Genomic DNA, 24487 nt, shown 5'->3' with positions numbered 1-24487 from the left:
AATAATAATAATAAAAAATTATGAAACCAAAAGCAAAATTACACTATACAGTGCATGAAGTACTTTTTTTCTGCTTTCAACTGAAATAAAAAACATATGCTGTGCTATATAGTTGCAGTTTCATTTGATGAATTTTTTTTTTTTTTTGTAGCAATTTAATTCTAATCCAAAACTGACATTTTTATAAATAATTATAGTTTCATGGCATCCTAAACACATTAGTTATGGCAAATCCCACATGTATTCCTACAAAGTCTTGAACTACATCGCCAAGTTTTGGCTCTGCAGTAAGTTATATAAAATAAAATAAACGTAAGGCTATTTAAACAAAGCTTTATTTTTATATATATGAGAAGCAAAGTTGCATGTAATAACCATGAATAAATTTATGTTATTGCATAGGAAATGCAGACAACTCATTATACAAAAAAACAAACATTTCAAACAAATACATGTATTGGCTCAAAAAATGAGCTTGATGAGTTGAACTGTTACAATGTACAGTATCTAACAGACATTAAAGGGGTCATATCATACTTTTCAAATATTTTTTCCCTGAGGTCCACCTACAACGTCAGTCAAGTTTTCGGTGTCAAATAGTTTGTCATGACCACTTTGTACTCTTTTTATGACTGTTTCTGAAAAAGACGTGCAAATGTAAACACCATGTTGATGTGAAATGAGAAATAGTTGGCTCATGTTTGTGGCTGGGCCACTCTTTCCTTACATTTCCTAATAATTCTAGGAAGGATGAGGATTTTCATTTGCTCCACAAACAGGAACAGCATACGGTTCTTAACTCATTTCACTCTTTTCATTAATTCATTTGGAGTTAAGTTAATATTTTTTGGTTGCTGAACACCAAATAGGAGTCTGGGTTGGAAGGACAATACTGTCAAAAGGTACAAAGCTTTTTCTTAATACACTTAACTTATATGTAACTCTATATAAATATTCATTTTCCAATGATATGACCCCTTTAATACAAGTATTGCATTGAGAATAGAAAAATGGACATAGTACCACAATTCAGTGTTCATACTGCTCCCAAATATACATGGTTCCAAAGTCAAGTTCTTAAAATGTAGCATGTTACTGATTGGTCAAAAAGCAGATGGAATTTGCTGCAAATATATCTAAGGTGTCAAAAGGCATCAGATTAAAAACTAAAGGCATTTCTAAGGTGAATACATGCTGTATATAAAGATATGTTTAAATGAGCAGGGGTGTGTGTAACTAAACCACACTAGACTAGACCCTTAAAAAACGATTAATTTTTATAATCAGTAAAATTGTGTTGAATAATACAGTTGTCAATGTCCATTATATCAAACATAATAGATTATCCATATTTTGTTATTGATTCTTTTTTAAATGATTGACTGCTGTCCTTCAAGCAGACTAGATGACATATTCAGTGCTGCCATAGCTCAGTCTGCTTGCCTTTGAGGATGGCTTATTGAAAAGAAAGTTTCTTTAAAGCTAGTTTACTGTAGCTGTTAAGAGTTTGCAGTGTTTCTCAGAGAGGTACTGGCTTTCAGTGAGAGTGCTTGTGTGGCTCTTGTAACATCAATGCTGGTTGAGTTATAAATAAAAACTAATAAAAACAACAGTAATTTCACTGGCTATTTGGTCACCAATATCTTATGCAAAGCATAAGATTCAATTTCCCTCTCTTTCACCTAGCCATACACACACACTGTCTCTCAAAGGCTAACTCTGGTCACTGTGGCTGCTCTTTGAGCTGCTCCTTCAGGATGCCAGTCTCTGTGGCCCTCCACACGTGCAGGGCACTGCTGGAGGTGAGGAAGAGGAAAAGGATGAAGGCTATGGGAAAGCCCACAGTGTCCACCATACCTCCAGCCAGGGCACTAAAACTCAGTTTCCCCAGGACCTCCAGAGTGGCCAGAAAACTGTAGTGGGTGGCCTGAACAGAGACAGAGACAGAGAGAGAGAGAGAGAGAGAGAGAGATGGAAATACAGAAAGAGGTTTAGCATCAACTAAACGATTTGTGTGATTCTCTCAAGAAACAATGAAAAATGGACAATGAATTATAGAGGAAGAGAGGGAAATGTGTTTTGCTGTAAGGCTAGATTCAGGTGTTACCCTTGTGTGAAACATGCCATTCATTCACAGATCTCTACATTATAAAATGTTTTTAAATCAGCAAAGGTCCTTCAGTTAATTACGCAAATGATCTTTACATTAGGATGCACCAATTTTATAAATTGTTTTCATAGTATGGCTTATAAAGAACTCGTATTACAATACTATAGTATTTTGTCATTTACAAGTGAATTTAGACATCACAACATAATAATGCAACATTTTTTTTACTGAAACTAAAACTATAGTAAAAAACTAGTAAAAAAAAAAAAATCTGAAATAAAATAAAATCTAAATATTAGAAATGATGCCTTAGCAATTAAATGACATGAAATTAAAAATGAAAATAGAATTATTTAGAAACATAATATATTTAAATGCAAAACAGAAATAGATCAACTTGGATGATAAAAATGAACTAAAATGTAAGAATAGGGAAAATGAGCAGGCATAATAAAATATGCATAACTAATATCATCTGATCACCAGTATACAGTACATTGTGCTTCCCTAATTTAAATGGCCCTTTTTGTCTTTATAGGACATGACAATAGTGACAATAGTATGTGAACAACTGTAATGTCTGCTTTTGACCTTTTTCACATGTGTTACTTTTCAATGTAACTGATGACTTTTTTACCTTGATTCTTATTTATCAATTTTTAACTTTGCCTCACATCAAAACAATTCTGACAGGAGGACCAAAGTGCATCTGAATCCCTCTCTCCTGTCTGGATGTCACAGACATGCTCCATACTCTTCTCCTTCAACATAGCACACATTGGGAAAGCAAAGCCAAGTCCATTCCTTCACATGACCCCTCCACTAAAGTTAAGTGAAGTACCTTTATTCCTACAAACTTGTTTAAGAAGTTCTGTTTCTTCCTCCAGGTCCTTTCCACAAACATTCACAGTATCCATTTTCAGTCAGCTAAATACCCCTTAAAACACACACACACAAGCTGCTCTTGCTACGGTATGAATGTCATAGGAACATTTCAAATTAACCTATAGTTTACAATCCTCCTCCTGGTTATTTTAATGTGAATGCGAATCTGGAGTTTTTCATTGCTTAGGGACTGAGGGAAAACATACACTTTTCTTATTGTTTAATGAGTTTTGTTAGTGCCATTAATTCGGCTCTATTGAGCTGATGGAGTGACAAATTGCCGAGCGAGCAGTGAAAGATCACATGCAAGCAGTGCAGGCCCATTTAAACAGGACAATACAATCATGTCAAAGATGAACGAGGGGATGAAACAAGAGAACATGGGAGGGGAGAGATATCTGTGAACAGTGAGAACTACAGTTTATCATCTAGGGGACACATAAATAAACAGAGAGAATGAACAAATGAACTAAAAAGGACAGAAATTAGGCAACACAAGATTAGCGGGACAAAATAGGAAGCTGATTGTTGTGAAGAATAGAGCTGGTTTGGATGCACGTTTTATTGCTAGACATAAGCTGTCTTTAAACTCTACAGGTAACACAGAAGCACCAGCTGATGTAAAATAAAGTGACAGTATATAGTTTGCTAAACACACCGAAAGTGCCTTGCATTAGGTGCGCTTTGCAAACTACAGTTGTGGTTAATTTTTGAATATAAATGCTATAAATGGTCGAACACACACACACACACACACACACACACAAGACCAAAGCAGCTCATAAACTGAAGGCCAAAATAAATACTCGATAACTTGCAATGAATATTCCTATAATAAATCAGCTTCATTCATTCACAGGCACACTACACATTCAAAGTTTTGGGGACACTGGAGACTGATGTAATGACTGCTGAAAATGCATAAAATGTATAATATATATATATATATATATATATATATATATATATATTTAAATCTTACTGATCCCAAACATTCAATGCTAGTGTACATACACATTACTGAAACAACATTTATGCCCCACATGAGCACCACAGTTCAATGTGTCAGAGCTTTTGAACTACTGTAACCACTTGTTATACTGCAACAACCAAAGATATAATCTTGACCAATTATGATAAAATAAATAAATAAATCAAATGTCAAATCTATGAATGTGAATAGACTTTCTGATGCATATGCTTTGTAGGTGACTGATAAACTGAAATGGGTTGACGTGCAGAGCTAAAGAGAGTGTGAAAACTGCTCAGATCTCTGATGGAGCTATTGACTGACAGATAAATGAGCTTTTGACTGCTGTGATATGCTCACGTATGAGGCAGACAGGAAACACTCTCAGGCTTTCTGCAGTATAAGGCCTGTTGTGAGACTCTAGCTTTCATCAACTATCAAAAACTGTAAGATGCATGCTCTGCTGTCTTCAGACTTGACTGCTGAAACTAAAGAAAAAACACAATAGATCCGTCACGCTGTTGACCTTAGGTGAACACGTGTGATGCTGTTAAGCAGTATGCTCTGATGTGTCAGGGAGCATGAAGAGCTGTGGTCAGTTGAAGAGGGTGGCATGAGATACCTGTATGCTCTCCTCAGCTCTCTGTGTGCAGTTCATCATTGTGGTGAAAGTCAGAGTGGTGATGAGACCAGCTATGAAATGCTGCAAACTCAGACTCAACACTGCCATACCTGAGGGAGAAAGAAGACGGGATCCACATTAATACAACATATTTCCCTACATACTACTCATGCTTTAGGTCTGCGTTAAAAAGCCTGAGATCATAAGCAACTCACAGCATGTTCCTGTTGCGGACAGTCCTCAAGTTTGAATTTGTGACTTTGAATTTACATGCTGCCAGTAAAAATGCATCGTCTTAAATATTGCACTGAAGATCTGACGGTGTCAGCTGTTCATAAGAGAGATGGCCTAAGTAGCTGCTCTTGTGGTTGGTTTTCTGGTGTTCAGTGCTCTGAAGTGACCAATTGAATCATCATAGAGGGTCCAAAATTAATTTTACTACGCTTTTCTGAAATCTAGAGGTGTAAACTACTGGGCTGGTGTACCTATAACACATCCAAATGTATCTTTCTTTTGTCCAGTTTGGTAGCCGATCCAAAGCAGACAATTACTGAAATGCATATGAAGTATCTCACTGGAAGACATGCTGTAATAAACAGTATGATAAATGTAAACAGTTTTGAAATCTGTAGACTGGTCAGCTGGTTTGCAAGCTGCACTGACTGGTGAGACAGCAGAAGTTACCAACAGCCAACTAAATTGTGGAAGACAGCAAAAGTACAAGAAGAGGACAAAACAGTGGGAAGCAGGATGCCATAAAAATCTAAGAAAATATTTTTTTATTTTCTTTGGAACCCAAAAAATTCCTTCTCCACATCACGTTCAACAGCTTCCAGAGTCTCCTTCTCAGCTGCTCACATTGTTTGTACACTTTGTATGGAATCCCATTGGGTCCCGGTGCTGAGCCAGCCCTTGCCCTTCTGAGGAAGTCACTGACCTCCTTCCATGTGGGTTCTTGATCAGCTAACTTGATAGTTGGTTCTCCAAATTTCATAAAGGTCTCTCCAATCTCAAGTTCGACGCCCCTTCCTGGATCACTATGTGTGCTTGAGAGGTACTTCTCTACCTCTTCCCTTGATGCCTGAAGTTGTCCCGATCTTTTGTCCCTCAGGAGGTTAGTCAAGTAGGCGAATGGGTTCTTGGTGAACCGTTCCCTCTGCTTTGCCCGCCGTCTTTGATCTCTCCTGTAGTACTCTGCTCGGCGCAAGGTTTTTAACGCTCTCTCAGGTTACAGAAACTGTAAGAATTTTTAAATGTACACTATATGCAGAGTGAAAATCTTTTATTTTATAATGTGTATTTGGGCTTTTACTCAACACTGTCATATCCGTGTTAGAGGGAACAGGACTTTACATGCTAGTTATTACACTGTGCTCTCCCAGACTATTATTTATGCAGACAGAACCATGTCAAACTACTAGCAGTTTAACTTAACATACACTCAAATCTGACTCTATATGATGCCCCAGTTGACGCTTAGAAATCAGTGTCTTTTTGAAGTGGATTATTTAATTCACAGTAACATCCACCTAGAGCATGAGACAGACAGTCTATCATTAATGCCTCAAATCAATTATTATCAGAAGCCCATATGCCAAAAAAAAAAAAAAGAAAAAAAAAGAAATCATGAAGCTTTCACATCCAGCTCCATCTGAATTATTCACTGGAAGTGTTTAGTTCTGCCTAACAAGACTTCTCCATTACTTATCCAGGAACCACAGGAAGGAAAATCAGCACTTCTGAGGCATCCAGTCTCATACAATATTGAAAAATATTTTCTGCCAAACTTTATAATTCTTTTTTTTTTTTTTTTTTTTTTTTAGGGGGGTTAGACGGGGTGCAGAGTTGCTTTGTTCCATTTTGTTTGGGAGAGAAGCAGAAAGAGAGACGGTGAAAGAGAGAATAAGGAAGACAGAGAGACGAGGGAGTTGTCAAACAGAAGCTCGCTGACAAAAACATCTTGACTAAAAAGCCACGACATCCTGGGGATGAAGTAATACAGTGGCAAAAAATACTGAGTAAAACAGCTAAAACGCAAGAGTTTCCCCATTTTCTTTTTTTTCATTTTCATTAAATAAACATTCAAAGCATCTGTGAGAGAAAAAAACGCGAGAAACAGGCAGAGGGTTTGAATATGGGTTTATTCATTTATCAAAGTGAGCCGTGAGAATACTCAAGGTAAAATAGCATTGGCCTCCACAGACAGAAACACACACGCAAATCCACTTATGCAAGTTGAACTGGGAAGAGAGTATGTTTGACATAACTTCTGTATGATCACTCCTACAGAGCTCATAGATAGAATTTGGCTTGAATTGTGCTGAATCCAGGCACTAGGAGTATAAAGACAGTCATCAGATCAGATCTACAGGAGTCTTACAGAAGATTCATGGAATACAATTTCAAGATAATTTTCAAGAAAAGAGAACACACTGATCCGAGGTTGGAACAGTACTGAAAGTTTGACTTTGGTAAGATATCAGCCTCTGGTGCTTGGTTTTATTTTAAAACAGACACCTAAGGCAACAAATAAACATCCTGAGCAACTGATGAAATGAAACCAAGTCTGTAAAGAGTGTGACTAATCTGAGCCCCCCCCCCCCCCCCCTTCTAGAAAAAAAACAATTGTTGAGTTCAGCAATTTCATTTGCATAATATTTGCTTATACATAAAAAAATATATAAATAAATATATATAAAATGTTAAAATATAAAAATAAAACAAAACTCTCCAATTGTCACGTATCAAAGAAGTTTTTGTCATCGCGATTAGATTAAAAAAAAAGCTTTGATAATAATTAGTTTAAATTAATTCTGTCCAAATATCTTATCCTACCTAGCTGTATTTTATTTATAGTTAAATTACAAAATTATACAATAATCTTAAACATCAACTTTTGATTTTCACTTGTCTATTCTGATTTCACCACACAGCAAGATGAACTCTAAGCTGGTCTGAATGACATTCATGTAAAAACTCTCCCTTTTTATCACATGCTGTTTTTTAATGCAGCATTTAGAGTTTTATTCAGACAAACCCTGCCTTAACACCTGTTTACTTTGTGCAAGGTGCTGAAATAGACACTTCATCCTGTCAATGGAAATCGCTGGAAAGCAGAGATGGTCTCATGGATGCTTAAATGCAAGGGAACAGTAGAAAGCTCATAAAGCTCTTATAAGCACATTCTGTTTGCTTAGTTTTTTCCTTCCTTTTATTTACAAAGCAGTGGACCAATGAAGTGCAATTACTGCATAATGAGCAGCACCATATTCAAAATAAAATAAAATAAGTCTGCACTAATTCCAATGCTGGAACATCACCATGTTTGTAAACTTTAGTGTGTACAGGGACGTGCATTTCTCACCTTTCATCAAGACCGAGGGCTCCAGCACTATGAGAAGTGAGCTCTGGAAGACCATACTGACAGTCCGCATCATAAACACACGTCTCATCAGCAAGCCAATACTGCAGACATAAAGAGAGATAGTTCAGTTATATTATCTCAGACTCCAAATATATGCAATATAATCTAATGTAATGTCATGTAATCTAGACCAATGTTCAATTTTTTTTAAAGAAATTAATACTACTATTTGTTGGGGACACATTCAATTAATCGGAAGTGAGAGGGAAGGACATTTATAAGACATATGCATATGTATAAGACATTTGCAAGAATATTTCTTGAGCAGGAAATCAGCATATCTGAATGATCATGTGACACTGAAGACTGGAGTACTGTAATAAGGGTCAACCACATAGGACTGCCACACTGAGACACTCCTGTACTCATGCTTACATGCAGTGTGTGTTTGCTTACACACTCTAATCGATTCTTTAATAACAGTTAAGAATCCCTCAAGAGAACTTCTTTCATGAAATAATCAATAACACAACAAGATCCACAGCCCCGGGCTGATCAACCCCTGCTAATTAGTGACCACCACACCCCTCAATTTCTCCCAGCTCTAATCAGAACACCCAGAGGGCCCTGTCAATCAAACACAGGTTCTGGAGTAATGGCTTCAACAGCTTTTCTTCTCACATCTAATATTTGTAATAAGTAATGCATAACCATTAACATAATTTTCCATCATGTTCTCTGAAAAGACTATCCTACATGTATTAAAGCTTAAAGTGGTCAGACAGCATGATTATGAACCAGGCTCGAGTTAAGCACTGGTGACAGGATCTGTTGCATGAAAATTAGTTTCACTTGTCCCTAAGGTTGTAAAAAAGTGTGTCTGTACATAAGCATCCTTTCCATGTGAATAGACCCGTGAGGCCTCTGATAGAGAAAGTGAGTGGGAAAAGAGAGAAGGAGATGCGGGTAAAGGTCAACTGGACTTTAAAAGAAGAGTAACAAATCGTCTGTCATCTTAAACCAGCCTTTTAGATCTAGATGAATCCAGTCAACAACAGCAGCCGGTCAGACAGAAAGCCAATCTGCCATCATTCTCATGTAAACACCCTCCCTGCATCCACTCAATAACACTCTTACATATTTCACTCAGATGAGATGAGAGAGAGAGAGCTGTAAGAAAGACAGACAGACAGTCTTAAAGAAGAAAACCAGTAAGTTAGAGAGAGAGAGAGAAGGGTGCGAGAGATCAAAAACGGTCTAAAACAGGCCTATCACACGAGCAGTTAGGCCCGATAAGATTCATACTCTCAGATTGCTGATGGCGATCAGTGTATAGGGGTCAGTCTTTGGCCACTCAAGCGTTTCAGATGGGGCCGGGATAAGTGTCCAAATTAGCTTTTAGTGGCCCTGAACAGACAACGGCAGAAACTCAATCTGTGGGAAGCAAGGCCTGAATGCACGACTGTGTCGAATGAACAAGCTCCCTGCATGTGAAACTTTACATTCCTCCCCATTCACTAACACTGGATTTAGCATAGAGAGAGAGAGAGAGAGAGTAAAAGAAAGAAAACAAATGAGGGAGAGAAAAGAAGAGGTAAGATTTGAGCAGATATTTAACTGTGATTTTATCATATGTTTTAGTATCTGTCCCATTCACCTGGTATTTGGAAGGCTTGTTCATTTATGCACAAAATGTATGCTCTGCTCAAACAGTGCAAGATGTGATTGTTCGGATATTTGCTCAGAAGGAAAGTTAAGAGACTGGACTTCTTGCAACATTGATTAAATACTAGGCTAGCTACCTTTGTAAGGTTTGGGGTCAGTAAAAAAATTTCAACTTTATTTTATGCTCATCAAGAGCATATAAATGTGAAATACTATCAACATTTAAAATAGCATTTCAACTTTGTTATCATTTAAATAGAACACTCAACTCATCAGTGTCACATGATCTTTTAGTGGTCATTCTAATAAATGCTCAATAAATATTTATTGTTATTATCAACGTTGAAAACAGCTGTGCTGCTAATATTTTTAAAAGAACAGCATTTTTTTGTACAGAACTCTTTTTTTCAAAGAGACAGTAGACAAAGGGTGATGTTACTCTGTCTTTTAGTAGACCAACATTACATCATTTTAACTAAAGTTTACACCAACGTAAGCGTCAAGTGTAGAAGCTCATGTAATGCATTCCAGTGGTTTATAAAAACGCATTAAAACATGTTCTTTCATGATGCCATAAGGTAAAGCAAACCGGCCTGGAGAAGATAGCACATGTGTGAAGAGTATCATTTCAAATGTAAAATCTGATACATGACTGGATGTCTGCCCTCAAGAAATAAAGACAGAACCACTGTATATGTCTTTCTCCAAAATTCTCTTCCCCTTTGCCTTTCTCAGAACACACTAACAGGTGTGTGGGTCTATAGTCAATACCGATCGAGGAAGATAAGCGACTTTGAACGATTTAGGCAACCAAACTTTTATCTTAACTATTACAAGACCTAACTGGTAAAAACCGGTCTCATGTCAGTAGACAAGAGCAACGTATCAGCAACAAGTATACTTCTATTCAAGCAGTCCAACTTTATGCATCCTGGAGGCCTTTCAGCTCACACCTGAGCCTGTTTTACTCTCAGCTCCCACAAAAGGCTGTGTTTACTTCCATTACTTCAATCTCTCTATCTATCTCTCACACACACTCTCTCGATCTCTTTCTCTCTCCTTCTTTCACGCCAGGGGCTGAGATGGGTGGAGAGATATAGTGAGAAAACACTGAGAAAAAGAAAAGGGCCACGTTTCTTTGACAGAGAGATGGTGGGCCACAGAAACTGATAAAGCAAGTGGAGGCATTGAAAAAGGTGTAAGGAGAATACAAGGAACAAAGTCTTTCAATGCCATTCCTGTAACATTAAAAGCAAAGCGTGACATAGCTAGAAAGGGTGTTGCAGCTAGAACTGATTCAGTTTCAACATCGTTTTATAAAAATAAAAAAACACACACACATACACACACTCCCTACCTGTACTGAGAGAGCAAGAAGCCCCCGATTGATGAGCCACAGATGGAAAACGCCATGGCAACCACCCCGTTCCACAGCCCGAGCTCTCTGGCTGTCATGTGGTGGTCCAGCAGGAAGAGAGGAAACATGGTGACGGCCCCCTGTTCACCTGTAAAATATAGGATTACATCAGCACATACACACAAAGTTCAACAAGTGTAAATGCTCTTTTCTCTGAGCTTCAGATAGAGATAAAAAAGACCAATACAATTGACCAGATTATTGAAAATGTGCTGGATTCTTATCACATTGCATCAGAATTTTCTCAAAACAGGTTTTAAACTCCTGAGAATATACAAACTTAGTCAAAACAAAACACTTGTTATCTGAGAATGGGACAATAATTCTAACCTGAGAAGAGGCCATGTTTTCGCACTTTAGTCCTTAAAGGATCAGTGCCTGAATTGCCTTCCAGTCTTTTTTTATTTTTTTCTCTGAGAGTTTGTCACTTAAACTCAGACAAATGTGACAAAAACAAAAGCTGGCAGTGAAAATGCTGCCGTTACATTGTGGCGAGTCCTGCGTCGCTGCATGATAGCGTGTGCACAGAGGCCTTGGTAACCCACCGCCGTGTTTTATTTAACGGCATTGTCATTATTTATGGAGTCTGCCTTCAGTTCGACAGCGAGACAGCCCGCTGAATGACAGCTCTGAGACTGCCGTCAAAAAGAAACTGCGCTTCCGGGGTCCCCGGGATGAAACCGGTGAGAAACAAAAACAGAAAAATCAGTCGTTTCTCTCGGAGTTCTTTTACGGTCGCTGACAGCACCACGTGAACGCTTTGACATTGCTTTCTTTGTGAGGAACTGAGTCTGACAGTAGAACTAAATCTGTAAAAGATGTTGTAAAGTCTGTAATGTGATGGCAACAATGAACAATGGGAATAATTTTTCATATTCAGCACATCTTTTCTTCATATAATGCAGCTATAATGTATGCCACCCAGGTCCAATGCGTTCAAGGAATAAGGATGCAGTTTTACATAAGGTTGAACGCATAAAAGCCAGTCACATTCACTTTGTAGTTTGCACACAAAGCATTAAAAACTACTTGTTACTTTGCATATTATGTTTTGACTAAAGCCAAAATAAACAGTTCCAGCCTTATCCTTGAGAAAATCTGGCAAAGTTCCAGCATAGCCATAATTAATTTGAAGACTACAGTAACCTGACCACAGGTAGAACCACAGAGGCCTCTCATTACCATAGTAAAATCAAAAAGGCTTCTAAGCTACACTTAAAGATGTCACATGATGCAATTTCAATTTTTCATTTCTCTTTGGAGTGTTACAAGTTCTTGGTGCATAAAGAAGATCTGTAAAGCTGCAAAGACTAAAATCTCAAATCCAAAGAGATATTCTTTATAAAAGTTAAGAGTCAACTATGCCTACCTAACAGGCCTTGTTCTAACACGCCCCCCCATGTCTACATCACGATGTGGGAAGATTTACATAAGGCCACGCAGATGTTCACGCAATGAAAGAAGACGTAACTTTTATTGTCGCTGTTGCTATCGCCACCGATTCAAGAATATGAGTGAACTTCACAAGGAATGGACTGAGGCTGCCGTGGTCAAGGCATACAGACGTGTCATGGGATTTGGCTTCATGGAATTACTGAAATGAACTTTTCCACAAAATTCTAACTTATTGAGATGTATGTATTAATAATAGTATCAGTTTAATATTTTTTTAATAAATAATATTTTATATAATTAAAAAACAAAAGATTTTGATGAATCTGCATTTCTACTAAAAGAAAAAATAAAAATAGTAAAAAAAAAAAATATTTAAAAGGAATACTGCAGAACAAACAGTGTTCATTGTGTCAACATGGTATTTTAAATGCACACGAAATACCAAATATTATCAATAAACAGTTCATATTCTGCAAATCATCTCATATGTGCAGTCAACGTTCTGCCTCAGTCTTTTTTTTTCTCCTACGCTGCTTCAAACTAATTATTTTTTTAAGCAGGGACTGAAAACAAACAACAAGGCTGCTTATTTATTTCTATAAATAATCTCAGAGCAACAATTGTCCATTTCACATGGGATTTCATTAGACATCCACAAAAACACAGGAGGAAAGCAGAAGAGGGGAAGCACTGGGAGGAGAAAGAGGGAGAGAGAGAGAGAGAGAGAGAGAGACAGACAGAGAGAGAGTGGGGAGAGATGCTGTATCAGTTCGGTTAACAACGAGAGATAATGGGGAACAGATGAAGAGAAAAATGGAAAACAGTTTCAGGATGAGACGGAACGATTATTCAAGTCTCAAAAAGCAAACAAACGCACCATAAAGTATATGTTATTTTTGTATTTGCTGGAGTTCTTCCCTTCCATTAAGTTGTTAACTGTCAGTGAGTTAAATTTGAGAAACAATTTGGTCTAATTAATGGACAAATCATTGAGATGGGTTTTATAAATTACATCAATCGCTTCACTGTAAATATCAAACTCAAAATTTCACTCAAAATTGATCAGATATCTCCTTTCTCACAAACCCCCAAACAACAAGAGAGTCAAGAACTTTAGTGAATAATGATTTACTTTTCAGTCTTTTCGTCACACTATTATAGAAGGTTTGCAATACAGTGGATCATTAGGACTTAATTTTTCTTTTAGCATTTTTTTTTTTTTTGCATTAAAAAAAGAAAGTCCAGGATATTCTCCAAATATTCTTTTTTTTTTGTGCGCCACAGAACATAGAAAGCCATACAGCTTTGGAGCAACATGCAATGAAAACAACACTTTTACTAATCTTCAAAAGAGTGTGAGAACCAACGAGTGTGAGATGCTGACTAAAAGCAGCAGTATGATACATCTCAAAGTCCCCAGTGTCTTCAGCATGGGAACAGCCTGAGGATCCTGGGACCTCCCAGTTATTGTAGATTACCGTGCTGTGTGTATCTGCATCTATGTGTACTTGAGCAGGTCACACAACTCCATTGTAAATGCTCCTCAACCAACGACAAGCCCCATACCAAGTCTCTACGGACCTCTGAGGTTATAATCTGCAAAGGTATAGGTTATTCCCTTTACATTCTGGGACACAATGACATAATTGTTTGGATGAAACAAAAGCATCGAGGAATATCACTTGCACCGTTAACTATGTGAATGCGAGCAAAGATACAGTGGTATGGATAGGGAACAGAGACGCAGCCTATTCAAAGTGTGATGTACTGCAAGCTCACATATCTAAACAGAATGCTTTTTAATGTTCACACCCGAGTTACACAATGCTCCAGACAATGGGAAAACAATGTAGGTCAACTAAAAGACATCACATACTTTTACTCATCTTCTTTCTTCGGAATTTCTGTGTTCTCCATCACTCTCTACTCACGCGCTTTCTCATCATACCCGATGCCCCCTGTGCCCAACCATCTCTCTCGCTCTCTATGACTCTCTCTCATAGTTGACCATGTGGTGGGTGTTCATTAATTCATCCCCCCTGCAGTCCTCTGCGTTCCCTCTGGAAAATATTTGCCTCCTGTTCGCATCACCCCTCCACCCCTCCACGCGCTACTCCGTTCCCTTGCCCCTGCTGTGCGGGACAGAGGGAGGGCAGCATCAGGCGATATTCATGCATCTATGTGTGTATGATGGTGTGTTATGTATATATACAGCTGGAGAAAGACAGCGAGACACAGAGAAAAACTGGCATTCTACTTCTATAGAGAATCAAACTTTAAACCCCCAGAAGTACACTCCCACCTCCAGCTGGACTCTTCCCAGGGAAGCTCCACGTCTGGCCCAATCCCAGCCCCCTCCATCCCACCAATGTCCACCCCCACACCAATCACCCTTTATTAAGGCCTGGGCTCAAATAACTTCTATATGACACATTTTGGTAATAATCTGTAATGCAATACAAGCACTAGATGTCATGAAACAACATTAAGTGTAGTGCAATTGATTTGTCTTCTTAGTGAGACACTTACTTTATTACTTACTACAGTCCAATAAACAGTGTATTAAAAAAAGTTAATAAGGAACTATATTTTGTGAACTCCTATGTAATATTTATGTTCATATAAAGCTAAATGAGAAGAATGCAATAAACAAAAAAAAGGCAAACGTCCATTTAAAGGAATGTTGCATTCCAAGCACAGACTTATGACTATAACTTCACCATAAACGTGCATTTTAAAATAATTGTATAGCTTTTGATTGAAATTTATTGATAAACAAATTAAACATAATTTTCTTAAATAAATACTTGTATTGTTTTTTTCCAGAAAAAAAAATTACAAAAAAAAAAACAAAAAAAAAAAACTAACATTTACTTTAATAAATATAATTAATAAAATATTAAAGACGTATTTTTAGGAAATAAATCCTGAATTTTTCTTGAAAGTGTAATTTCTTATCCCACTGGCGAATTGGTATTTTTTATTGTATTTTATTTTTTCATTAAGCATAAACTGCAAAAAGGACTGTTCGATTTATGCTAAAAATGTTAACGAGAATAAAAAATGGAAAAGAAAAAAATATATATATTATTGTACGCAAATTAGATGCAAGTACATGTTTCTTACTTTAAATATGTTTATATTTGCTGAAAACCAAGACACAAATACTACAAATAGTAAGTATAGTAAGTATTTTTAAGCAAATTGTGTTTTGCGATTTACTTGCACACAGATGTTAGTGCATTAGTAAACTAGTTTGTGTTCTGTTTAATAGTGATTATGATGATGATCGGAGGAGAAACCTTATAAAACAGATTAAGAGGGGGGCTGCCACATGTCCTGTCTGCTTTCGTCTGCTGAAGCTCATCCGATTACAATGCCAACTCTCTCTCTCTCTTTGCCAGAAACACATACACATGATACACAAAACTTGGTTTTCTGATTAAATTGTTCTGAAAAATCATACAACACTTAAACGAAGCGACACAAACAAAATACATTAACATAAACAGTGCAGCACATATTTATGTATTCAGTTTTCAATAAGAAATATCACAGAGACACAAAGAGACTCTAAGCCAGACATAATCCCCTTCTGGTGCTAAACACCACATTCAGCTCACTGAAAGTGATTCATTAGCTTCTATTTACACTATGTCTATATTCATAGATTCAGATCATGCACAGAAGTTGGGCTTGTGGTTAAACGCTGGTGCAAAACTAAATGAAAGACTTCAATATCAGTTCCAGTGTACAGACATTCAGAAATTAACTGGGTGACTAAACCGTGTATGGTTCCTGATGTTTAGTTGCTTCAAAATCTTTGAGAATAATGTGACCGTGAGCATGGAAAAGGGCGAGACTGCCATCTTGTGGAAAAACAACACATTACCATGACTTAGTTTCAAGTTCATGGTCAACTTATTCAACCATTTATAAGGAAACATAGATGTACTTTGATATATCCAAATAATTTAAATCAACCAATCTGATGTCGAATTGTGCAAATATCTTACCTAGTTTGTAAGTGAGAACGTAGAACATTGTCCATGGCGTTCCTGGCACAGACAAGAGCTTCCTCCACACCTTCCATGGCTGCATCACATCCTTTGACCCTCTCCGTCCTTCTCCCTGTCCCCGCTGAGACTCTCCATCCAACACCGGGGCACCCCATACGAACAGAGCAACACCACCGTACACGCACGCAAGCAGGGTGAACATCCACCCCCAGCCTGCAACATCAATCACAGCCAGGAGCCCCCCTCCAGCAAAGACAGACCCAGCTTTATACCCCACCACCTGCACAGTGTTTCCTAGACCCAGCTCCCCCTGACCCCTGAGTAGCCGCACGGCCGCCCCGTCCGCCGCAATGTCCTGCACTGATGCCAGCAGGTTCATAGCGAGCAGGGAGCCCGCTACGCCAATGTACTGAACATCAGGTGAGATGGTAGCGCTTACCAAACAGGTGAGAGCCAGACCAGCCACTGTGCCCACTAACCAGCAGCGCTTGGTGCCAGTTCGATCCACCAGAGGGGCCCAGAACACCTTGAGCACCCAGGGGAAATAGAGGATTTTGGTGAGGCTGATGTTGGTGAGGGAGTGGCCAGCACCACGCAGGTACACTGGGAGCAAAGAAGACTGCAGGCCATACGGAATGCCCTGGATGAAATAAAGGAGACCCAGGAACACCAGTTTGTCGTTCATCATTGAGAAAGTCGGGTTTGGGGAGCCTCAGCTCATTGTTATACTCTGTAATCAACACAAGCAGAGTGTTTGGCATGGACTTGTCAACATAAGTTAGCATAATGGTTTCAATTTAAGACATTTCTAATCAAGACAAGACAGCACAAAATTTGAACTAACAGATAACGTCATACTTTCCCAGTTGATTGATTACAGTAAATGAATTAATACACACACATTTGAATACATTTCAAGAACAGAAATATGAAGACTGGATAAAATCAGGTTTTCACAATAATTTTGTTGATATACAGTATTAAGAGTTAAGGGCTTTTACAGAGGGGATTTGGGGTATATTTTTTCTCACTCAGTGAATCAGGGAATACAGTCAACATCCAAAAAAAACAAACAAACAAAAAAAAAAACACTTAACACACAAGTGTTAAAAAAAAAACTGGAAAGTCTGGCGTATGGTAGTGCTACTGAAGGGAATATTTCGGATAGTTTGTTTCTCATGGTTTCTACAATGAAATTTCTTCTCATTTTGAGGAAATGCCTTTTAAAGATACGTATTGTATTTGAAATCAGAAGCAAAAAGATCAAATGTACCAAGGTAAACACACATGTATCATGGATGTGTACTTTACACTAGTTTGAAAGAAGACATGTTAAGAGAGCAAAATAGACCCAAACCATACTTGCATGGTATGTTATTGCCAGTAGTACGTTACCTTTCCTTAAAAACACAAACCAGCATTGCAAAGAGTGCTGAGTGGTTCATTAATTTACTGCACGTCATTCATTAATGACATAAAATAATATCACATCTGGATATAACTGATAAAAGTAAAGCAAGCGTCATTAGATAACTTTTATATAACGTTACATTCTGAAAGCTAACGTTACTACGTTAGACATTAAAATATAAATAATCGAGAATTAAATATTCAATGACGATTTCATTTATAGTCATAAACAGTCCATTACTGTCACAATATATGCTCGAGGCACTTGAGGGAGGCTAACAATTAGGTTTAAGAACCACGCAAACTATGTATATAAAAATGTGAAAATAAGTATAGCAAATATCTTACTGTATTTACAGGTAAACGTCTCTGTCACCAGCTGTGATCGATGCAGCATAACCCTCGGTACTTCCGCGGGAGCGACTGACGTATCGCACTCTTTCAACCAATCAGCATAGCTCTCCTGAGCCACTAGATCAACGGCGCCACCCGTCATTACAGCGGTACTGCAGCGTATGACACTAGGAATGTAAGAAATCGCACCCTCCCGTCTCAAACTTCATCTTTTCTCCTACAACTCCCATTGTTCCAGTCGAACACGTTTCTGACACCCAGTCTTCGTCGTAATTTGTCTTTTGTCATCCTCAATTCTTGGTGATAATGGTTTCTATATACACCGCAGATTTTAGGGTTTATAAACCCTCATTGCATGTATGGTAATTATTTTAGCCATCAAGTTATTTCATTGATAAACATAAAAGACATCTTTATTCAAAAGTAATACAGCTTTTACTTGAATCAAGTGGTAATTATGATGCTATTTACTTTTACAAATATTATTATTTTTAAACATTGATCACTTAAAAACACATGTTCACATCTATGTTTTTATGACAAAGACATGAAATGATAAACAGATTTTTGAGGACCAGTTGGGCTTCTACGGATTGCCACACTTTGCAGAACTTTTTGGATCAACCTTAAAAGGGACCTTGAAAACTTGAGTTGGTTTATAAATTAGAGCCCAGTGAACAATGCAAGCCAACATGACTACCCCCCCCCCCCCCATAGGACACCACTTTAGAAGCTTTGCATGAATTTAAATAGACACATAAATTTAGTCAAGTTTTTATTTATCAAAAATGCTTTTCATTCTACTACAGTTGTTTATATGGGTTGTATGATTCATACAGCTGGTGGGTCTTCGTTTGTGTACATTCATTGAATCCAATTAATTCCCACACAAGGCTAGCAGGATCGTCTCATAGTCTCCTTTGGTGTCATCCTAAAACAAACAAAACACAATCTTCAACAACAGAATCTATACAGTACAACACATTAATTTGTTTATGTTTTGAAGAGTATAATGATGATGATGATATTTAAAATTTGCTAACTACGATTTACCTGGATGTCCTGGTAGAGGCTCTTGCCAAATTTATTCTGGTACTCTTGCTTGATTTTGGCCAAGTCAATCTCAGAGCGGCCCACCATTATTCTGGTCAAGATCTTGCCTTTATAACCAGAGCCCTGTGAAAACACAATGTCACACTTAGTGGTTCTTTTAGTTTTTAATTCATATTTAAAACATAGATATATTTAAAACGGTTGTCATGTTGTTTTAAATTTAAAATGGAGCAATTAGATTGCCAGTTACACTTGCCTTCATTGCCTGATTTAGTTTTTCAGCAAAGAAAGCAGACTTGTTTCCAGCACATTTCACTGTTGAAAAGATAAGTCGCAGTGATAAGAAAAGATGAAAACATTTATTTTGGAAATGTCATGCAAAAGCCATCTTCTGTTTCAGAGCTTAAAATAACATTGTCATATTGCATACAGTAAAAAGAAACATTACAGTATGACAAGAATGCTATTTTAAGAAAGTAATTTAAATCTTAAAAAGGCATGGTACATCTAAGAGGATCTGCAGCAAGTTTTCAGTGAAATTACTGCATGCGATTCCATTTTAAAATGCAGCATGTAATGCTCGGAACAGATATGAAGGTTTAAGCGTCTCACCAACAGCAATCAAGCACTGCTCAATATCACCCTTCAACTCCAGATCAATGGCTTTTGCGACATCCACTTTACTGTACTTGGAGTACAGCTGAAACACTAAATATAAAATAAAAAATAAAATGTCATTATCATCATCATAACAAAAGGTGGAATTTAAAAAAAGGAAGGTGGAGGAAGTCGACCATACCTCTCCTCAGGTGACAAGCATTCCGTGAAGTGAGGATGTCAATGAACACGCCACAGTCTGTGCCTTTTCTTTTCTCTCCTGCTTCGTACAAGGCCTACAGGCAGAATCAGAAGTCAAACGAAAAGTAGATACAATGACCAACCACTTATACACAATACAAGTTTAATTACCCTGGCATCTTTGTCAGCCAACTCCTCTTGCACAGACCGGTCTTCACTTCTGGAAGCCTGTGAATACAAATAAAAAGTTTAACAACAAGCAAAGGCACTTTGTGCCAATTCAAGTCATAAATCACTATCCTAGTAAGTAGCAGAATCAGATGTGTTAGACATCCAAACCATGCAGTAATGGGACAGGCAGAATCAAGAAAAACTATAGGAGCAAAGCCAACCTTGCAGAGAGCAAGCAGGGCATTCCTGAAGTCTCCACTTGTCTCAGACTTGATTTCCGCCTCTAGATCCTTCTTATATTCTATAAATAGAAGTCACAAACAATTTTCAAACAGTATATACTGAATTCACATACCATAAATCACAAGTGTCTCTTGAAGGGCCACTGTCCTGTGGAGTTCAGATCCACACCTAATTATACACACCTAAACCAGCCAAGCAAGATCTTCAGGATTACTAGAAACTTTCAGGCAGGTGTGTTGGGGCTAAACTTTGCAGACAATTGGCCCAACAGGAGCAGGATTAACACTCATGCCATAAGCATATTTTAAAGGATAACTGGATGAAAACTAGCAGTAATGTTACCTTGTTTGTAAACCTGTTTGATCTCTCGGATCTCTTGATTAGTCCTAGAGGCCAAAATCTCGATGAGGGTTTCTTCATCTGTGCCCAAACCCTGAAGAGAAATGGACTCTTTAAATTATACAGCCCATGTCAAATCTTGTGTTTAAGAAGACATGCAGGCCTAGTGGTTGTCCATTAAAATCTCCACCAGATGTGGAGTAAAAACATGAAGTTTCTCTATCCACAGTCTGAAAATAATGTTACCTTCATGGCACCTTTGAGAAGAAAGGCATCATACTGAGCTGGGGTCATCAACAGGGCCAGAACCACTTCTTCCAGCTCACCTTTAAGAGCAGCTTTCAAGTTTACATCCAGAGGCTGCGCAGAGTAAAATAAGTGGTTTAGGTGAGGGAGGATCCAAACAGCATAAATGTGTTGATTTCAGGTCCAGTGAATGTGATACCTTGCCAATTGCTTGCTGGTAAGCGGCCTTGATTTGCTGGCGCTGGGCATTGCTCCTGCGGACCAGCGTTTCAATGATTGTGAGCTCATCCACACCTGAGAATAAAAACTTTTGTCAACAGAGCAAACAGATGCAGAATGCAAAGATGAGTAAGTATTTTATTAATTCATCCAAGATTCATGTACCAACCTTTGGTCTTAATAGCCTTGTCCAAGACAGTTGCATCCGCAGCTGCATTAAACTGAGCAAAGGGCTTCACTGTGCCCTGTCCCCCCTAAAGGCATGAGAGACACTTATTCAAATCCTTTAAAAATAGCCGACATAAAATTACAAACTGATTTACAGCAGACCAGTCGAAGTAGATTAATAATAATAATAGTTCAAGATGCGCATTTTAGGAAAGAAACACAGAAATATCAATGATCTTGCCCTTAAACAGAAGGAAAATGGCTAGAATGGGGAGTGGAGTACATTCCTATCGCTGACTCAGTCTAGTGGGTTCAGATTCTCCAGAAAGTTGAAGAAACTTACGCTGATTTCTTGTGCGGTGTTGTCTTGAACGCCTTGATAGGAAAGCTGCGCCAGAAAAGCATTAATGAAGGACATTTTGGCACCTGGAAGTCAACAGCTAAACCTACAATACATGTCGGAATGTTAAAATAACATACAGTTTATCAAAAAGCAGAATCCTGTATAAAAAATTAATGATCTACGTTTCCTAGCAGTTTTAATGAATTTTACAGGACGCACATGATTCAGCAACAGAACAGATCATTAAAGTCTGTCATGCGTCAATCACAAATACTGAAAACAACAGAATTCACAAAACCAGGATGTGGAATTCTGCTCGAAGTGTGAAAAGTAAGCGACACTATTGCACAACTTTGTTGCAAAACTTTCATTAGCAACTTTTTTCCCCTCATTTTTTTATTCTCATTTGCATTTTATGGTTATGGTAAACCAAAACAACGCTATCATAAATATGTATAGCTTATATAAAATAAAATAAAAATCCTGAAAGCACTATCGGAAGTTACACAACGTGTAAGAAGTAAAGAAAATCCCAGTTTCCCCACTTACCAACACCGAATGCACAGCAAGCGAGCAAGAGGAAAGTCTTCAGCTCTATTTATGCTCAGAGAACCCCACCTAGCAACATCAGCATAACTGTTGCGTTAGAGCTGGGCGTCAACTCGACCAGCCTGCTTTCTTCTTTCCGTATATGGCACCCGCTTCGATGGTTAAAAAAAAAAAAAAAAAATTATGAGCTGCATATATATCTCTGGTTAAAAATAAATAAATAAATAAATAAATAAATAAATAAATAAATAAATAAATAAATAAATAAATAATATCCTGCATATCTATCTCTATCGCTAGCTCGCTCGCTCCTTCTCTCTCTTAAAGTTGCATCCAGTAATTTATTTTAAAAATCAAGAACACTGACGTCTGTTGCGTAATAAAAACTGATTTATTTCGCCTCATGGGAGGAGACATATTCAAGTGAGATCACATGACCATGCTTTAAGGCGATAAATTAATCGTGGCTCATTAGAATAATTGCAAAAATATTACATCAAGTTATACTGTACAGAATTCACAACCTGTACGCACTATGGGTAGCTGAAATATGAAACAAGTATTGTTATTTAGGTAGTGTATTATCACATTGTCCAACTCATTTGAAATGTATCATAATTCAGGGAACTCAGGAGGCGTGGGCCTAGATTGACATGGCAGCCATGCATGAATAGTAAACCACAGACAGCCATTGTCTTACCCAGAGACAGTTGTCTTGCCTCATGCAACACTTAAACCTGACATTGGGTGCAGAGTTTCCACAAATTCATTATAGAGCAGGCTGGATAAAAATAGTGCAAAAAAAAAAAAAAAACATTAGTGTAAATTGTGTCATTTAACTTCACTAATTTAATTGTGTAAAACCAGAATTAAAATTTTCTGTGGGGCATGCATGCATCTAAAGTAATCTGGTGATTAAAAAAATAATAATCACAGACAGCTTTATCCCAAAGTAATGCGAAACAATACAAAATAGAGTTAAAAAGAATATAATTAAAGTGAAAAATTAAGTTTAGAAATTAATACAGGAAAAATATTTTTTAATGAAAGTTTAATGGATTTGGTTTTTCAAGTTATTTATTTATTTATTTTACTACTATTATTATACATCTACTTAGTTATTAATTTACATTTTAATTTCTGGTTTGGGCCTCCACGTTACACAGCCTTCAGCCAATAATGTATTTGTTCTCAGGAGGAGAAAAAGTAGAAATGCTGTTGCCAAAAGTATGCAATGTGAATTATCTGCCTACAAACAATCAAGCATGCAAGATGTAGGCAGTTTACGCAACTTTTACAAGTAATTTATGTGAAGCTTTTTATGGCATTCATTTACCAGAATTGTTGAGCAATTTCTTTTTCACCATGGTTCAGTAAATATGATAGCACATCATGATCATGTACTGTATCAGACTGAAGAACTTGTTAGAGAAGGTCCTTGAAGAACAAACAGAGACAAGCACTGCTTCTGAAGTTCCAGTTCTACGTCATTCTTCTATACACACCAACCAAAAGATGGCAACGAAGAGAAAACATACCTATCAATTCACATTCCTTAAACAAAAGATTGACTGTTTCAGAAAGATACAGCCAGTCATTGCTGTTTTTTGAATGCAGACCTGTTGAGACATGCATTTAGGAACAAGACTGACCTGACACTGCCCAAACAGATCTTGTCATGTTCTCTGCCCTTTACTTTTTTTCCAGTATTTCCTAACACCAATTCTTGATCATGTAAACCTAGTCTAAACTACCCTTCTTCTTTATTTGACTTGTACATGCATCTAATAAATGGAATTTCTTACTTTCAGACATTTCTGCCTAAAATTCGTTAGTGGAACTGAGTATTATTGATTTACTAGTTGCTCAATGTGATCTCCATATGTATTAAAGTATGATTTTAAAGATTTGCACCAGTCAGCGAGATCACCTAGGTTTATTTCAACAGGTGTAACACATTTGACAGCTTTCATTTCTATTACATCTGCATTGTTTACTTTCATAGACCGTATAATTGTATTTTTATTTTTATTTTTTTATTTTTTTTAACAATGCAGGTGCATGAAGACAGATACCAGGCAGGTCATGAGAAGATGATGTCTGATCAAATGGTTCTCAATTCATGAAAAAAAGTAATACATTATTAA

At 37.4% G+C, this 24487-nt stretch overlaps 2 protein-coding genes across 2 annotated transcripts; both read right to left on the bottom strand.

Annotated features, from left to right (window-relative positions):
* Nucleotides 1-1613: 1613 nt before the first annotated feature.
* LOC113091299 (major facilitator superfamily domain-containing protein 3-like) lies at nucleotides 1614-18308 on the bottom strand. Its single transcript, XM_026256723.1, has 6 exons — nucleotides 18206-18308; nucleotides 16445-17177; nucleotides 10974-11121; nucleotides 7952-8052; nucleotides 4588-4697; nucleotides 1614-1927 (listed from the first exon to the last, which is right to left on the bottom strand). Exons 2-6 carry the CDS (start codon nucleotides 17133-17135, stop codon nucleotides 1724-1726), a joined length of 1254 nt encoding a protein of 417 aa, XP_026112508.1. The 5' UTR covers nucleotides 17136-17177; nucleotides 18206-18308; the 3' UTR covers nucleotides 1614-1723.
* Nucleotides 18309-18973: 665 nt separating this feature from the next.
* Nucleotides 18974-22480, bottom strand: LOC113091300 (annexin A1-like). The gene is made up of 13 exons (XM_026256724.1): nucleotides 22341-22480; nucleotides 21792-21894; nucleotides 21450-21534; nucleotides 21261-21355; nucleotides 21062-21175; nucleotides 20819-20909; nucleotides 20455-20534; nucleotides 20234-20290; nucleotides 20064-20157; nucleotides 19877-19972; nucleotides 19521-19579; nucleotides 19265-19387; nucleotides 18974-19142 (listed from the first exon to the last, which is right to left on the bottom strand). Exons 2-13 carry the CDS (start codon nucleotides 21864-21866, stop codon nucleotides 19089-19091), a joined length of 1023 nt encoding a protein of 340 aa, XP_026112509.1. The 5' UTR covers nucleotides 21867-21894; nucleotides 22341-22480; the 3' UTR covers nucleotides 18974-19088.
* Nucleotides 22481-24487: the final 2007 nt, after the last annotated feature.

This window comes from Carassius auratus, unplaced genomic scaffold (genome assembly GCF_003368295.1).
Source record: "Carassius auratus strain Wakin unplaced genomic scaffold, ASM336829v1 scaf_tig00214183_4049273_7079891, whole genome shotgun sequence".
Taxonomy (NCBI): Eukaryota; Metazoa; Chordata; class Actinopteri; order Cypriniformes; family Cyprinidae; genus Carassius; species Carassius auratus.
The sequence above is the reverse complement of the archived record's forward strand: the minus strand, read 5'-3'. Positions and strand labels throughout refer to the sequence as shown.

Coding starts and splice junctions, on each gene's coding strand:
- LOC113091299 (XM_026256723.1), bottom strand. CDS start 17,135: ATGATGAACGACAAACTGGTGTTCCTGGGTCTCCTTTATTTCATCCAG. Junction 8,053..10,973: donor TTCTTGCTCTCTCAGTACAG/GTAGGGAGTGTG, acceptor TTATGTCTGCAG/TATTGGCTTGCTGATGAGAC. Junction 4,698..7,951: donor GCCCTCGGTCTTGATGAAAG/GTGAGAAATGCA, acceptor TTTCTCCCTCAG/GTATGGCAGTGTTGAGTCTG.
- LOC113091300 (XM_026256724.1), bottom strand. CDS start 21,866: ATGTCCTTCATTAATGCTTTTCTGGCGCAGCTTTCCTATCAAGGCGTT. Junction 19,580..19,876: donor GCAGTGCTTGATTGCTGTTG/GTGAGACGCTTA, acceptor TCTTTTCAACAG/TGAAATGTGCTGGAAACAAG. Junction 19,388..19,520: donor AACTAAATCAGGCAATGAAG/GCAAGTGTAACT, acceptor GTGTTTTCACAG/GGCTCTGGTTATAAAGGCAA.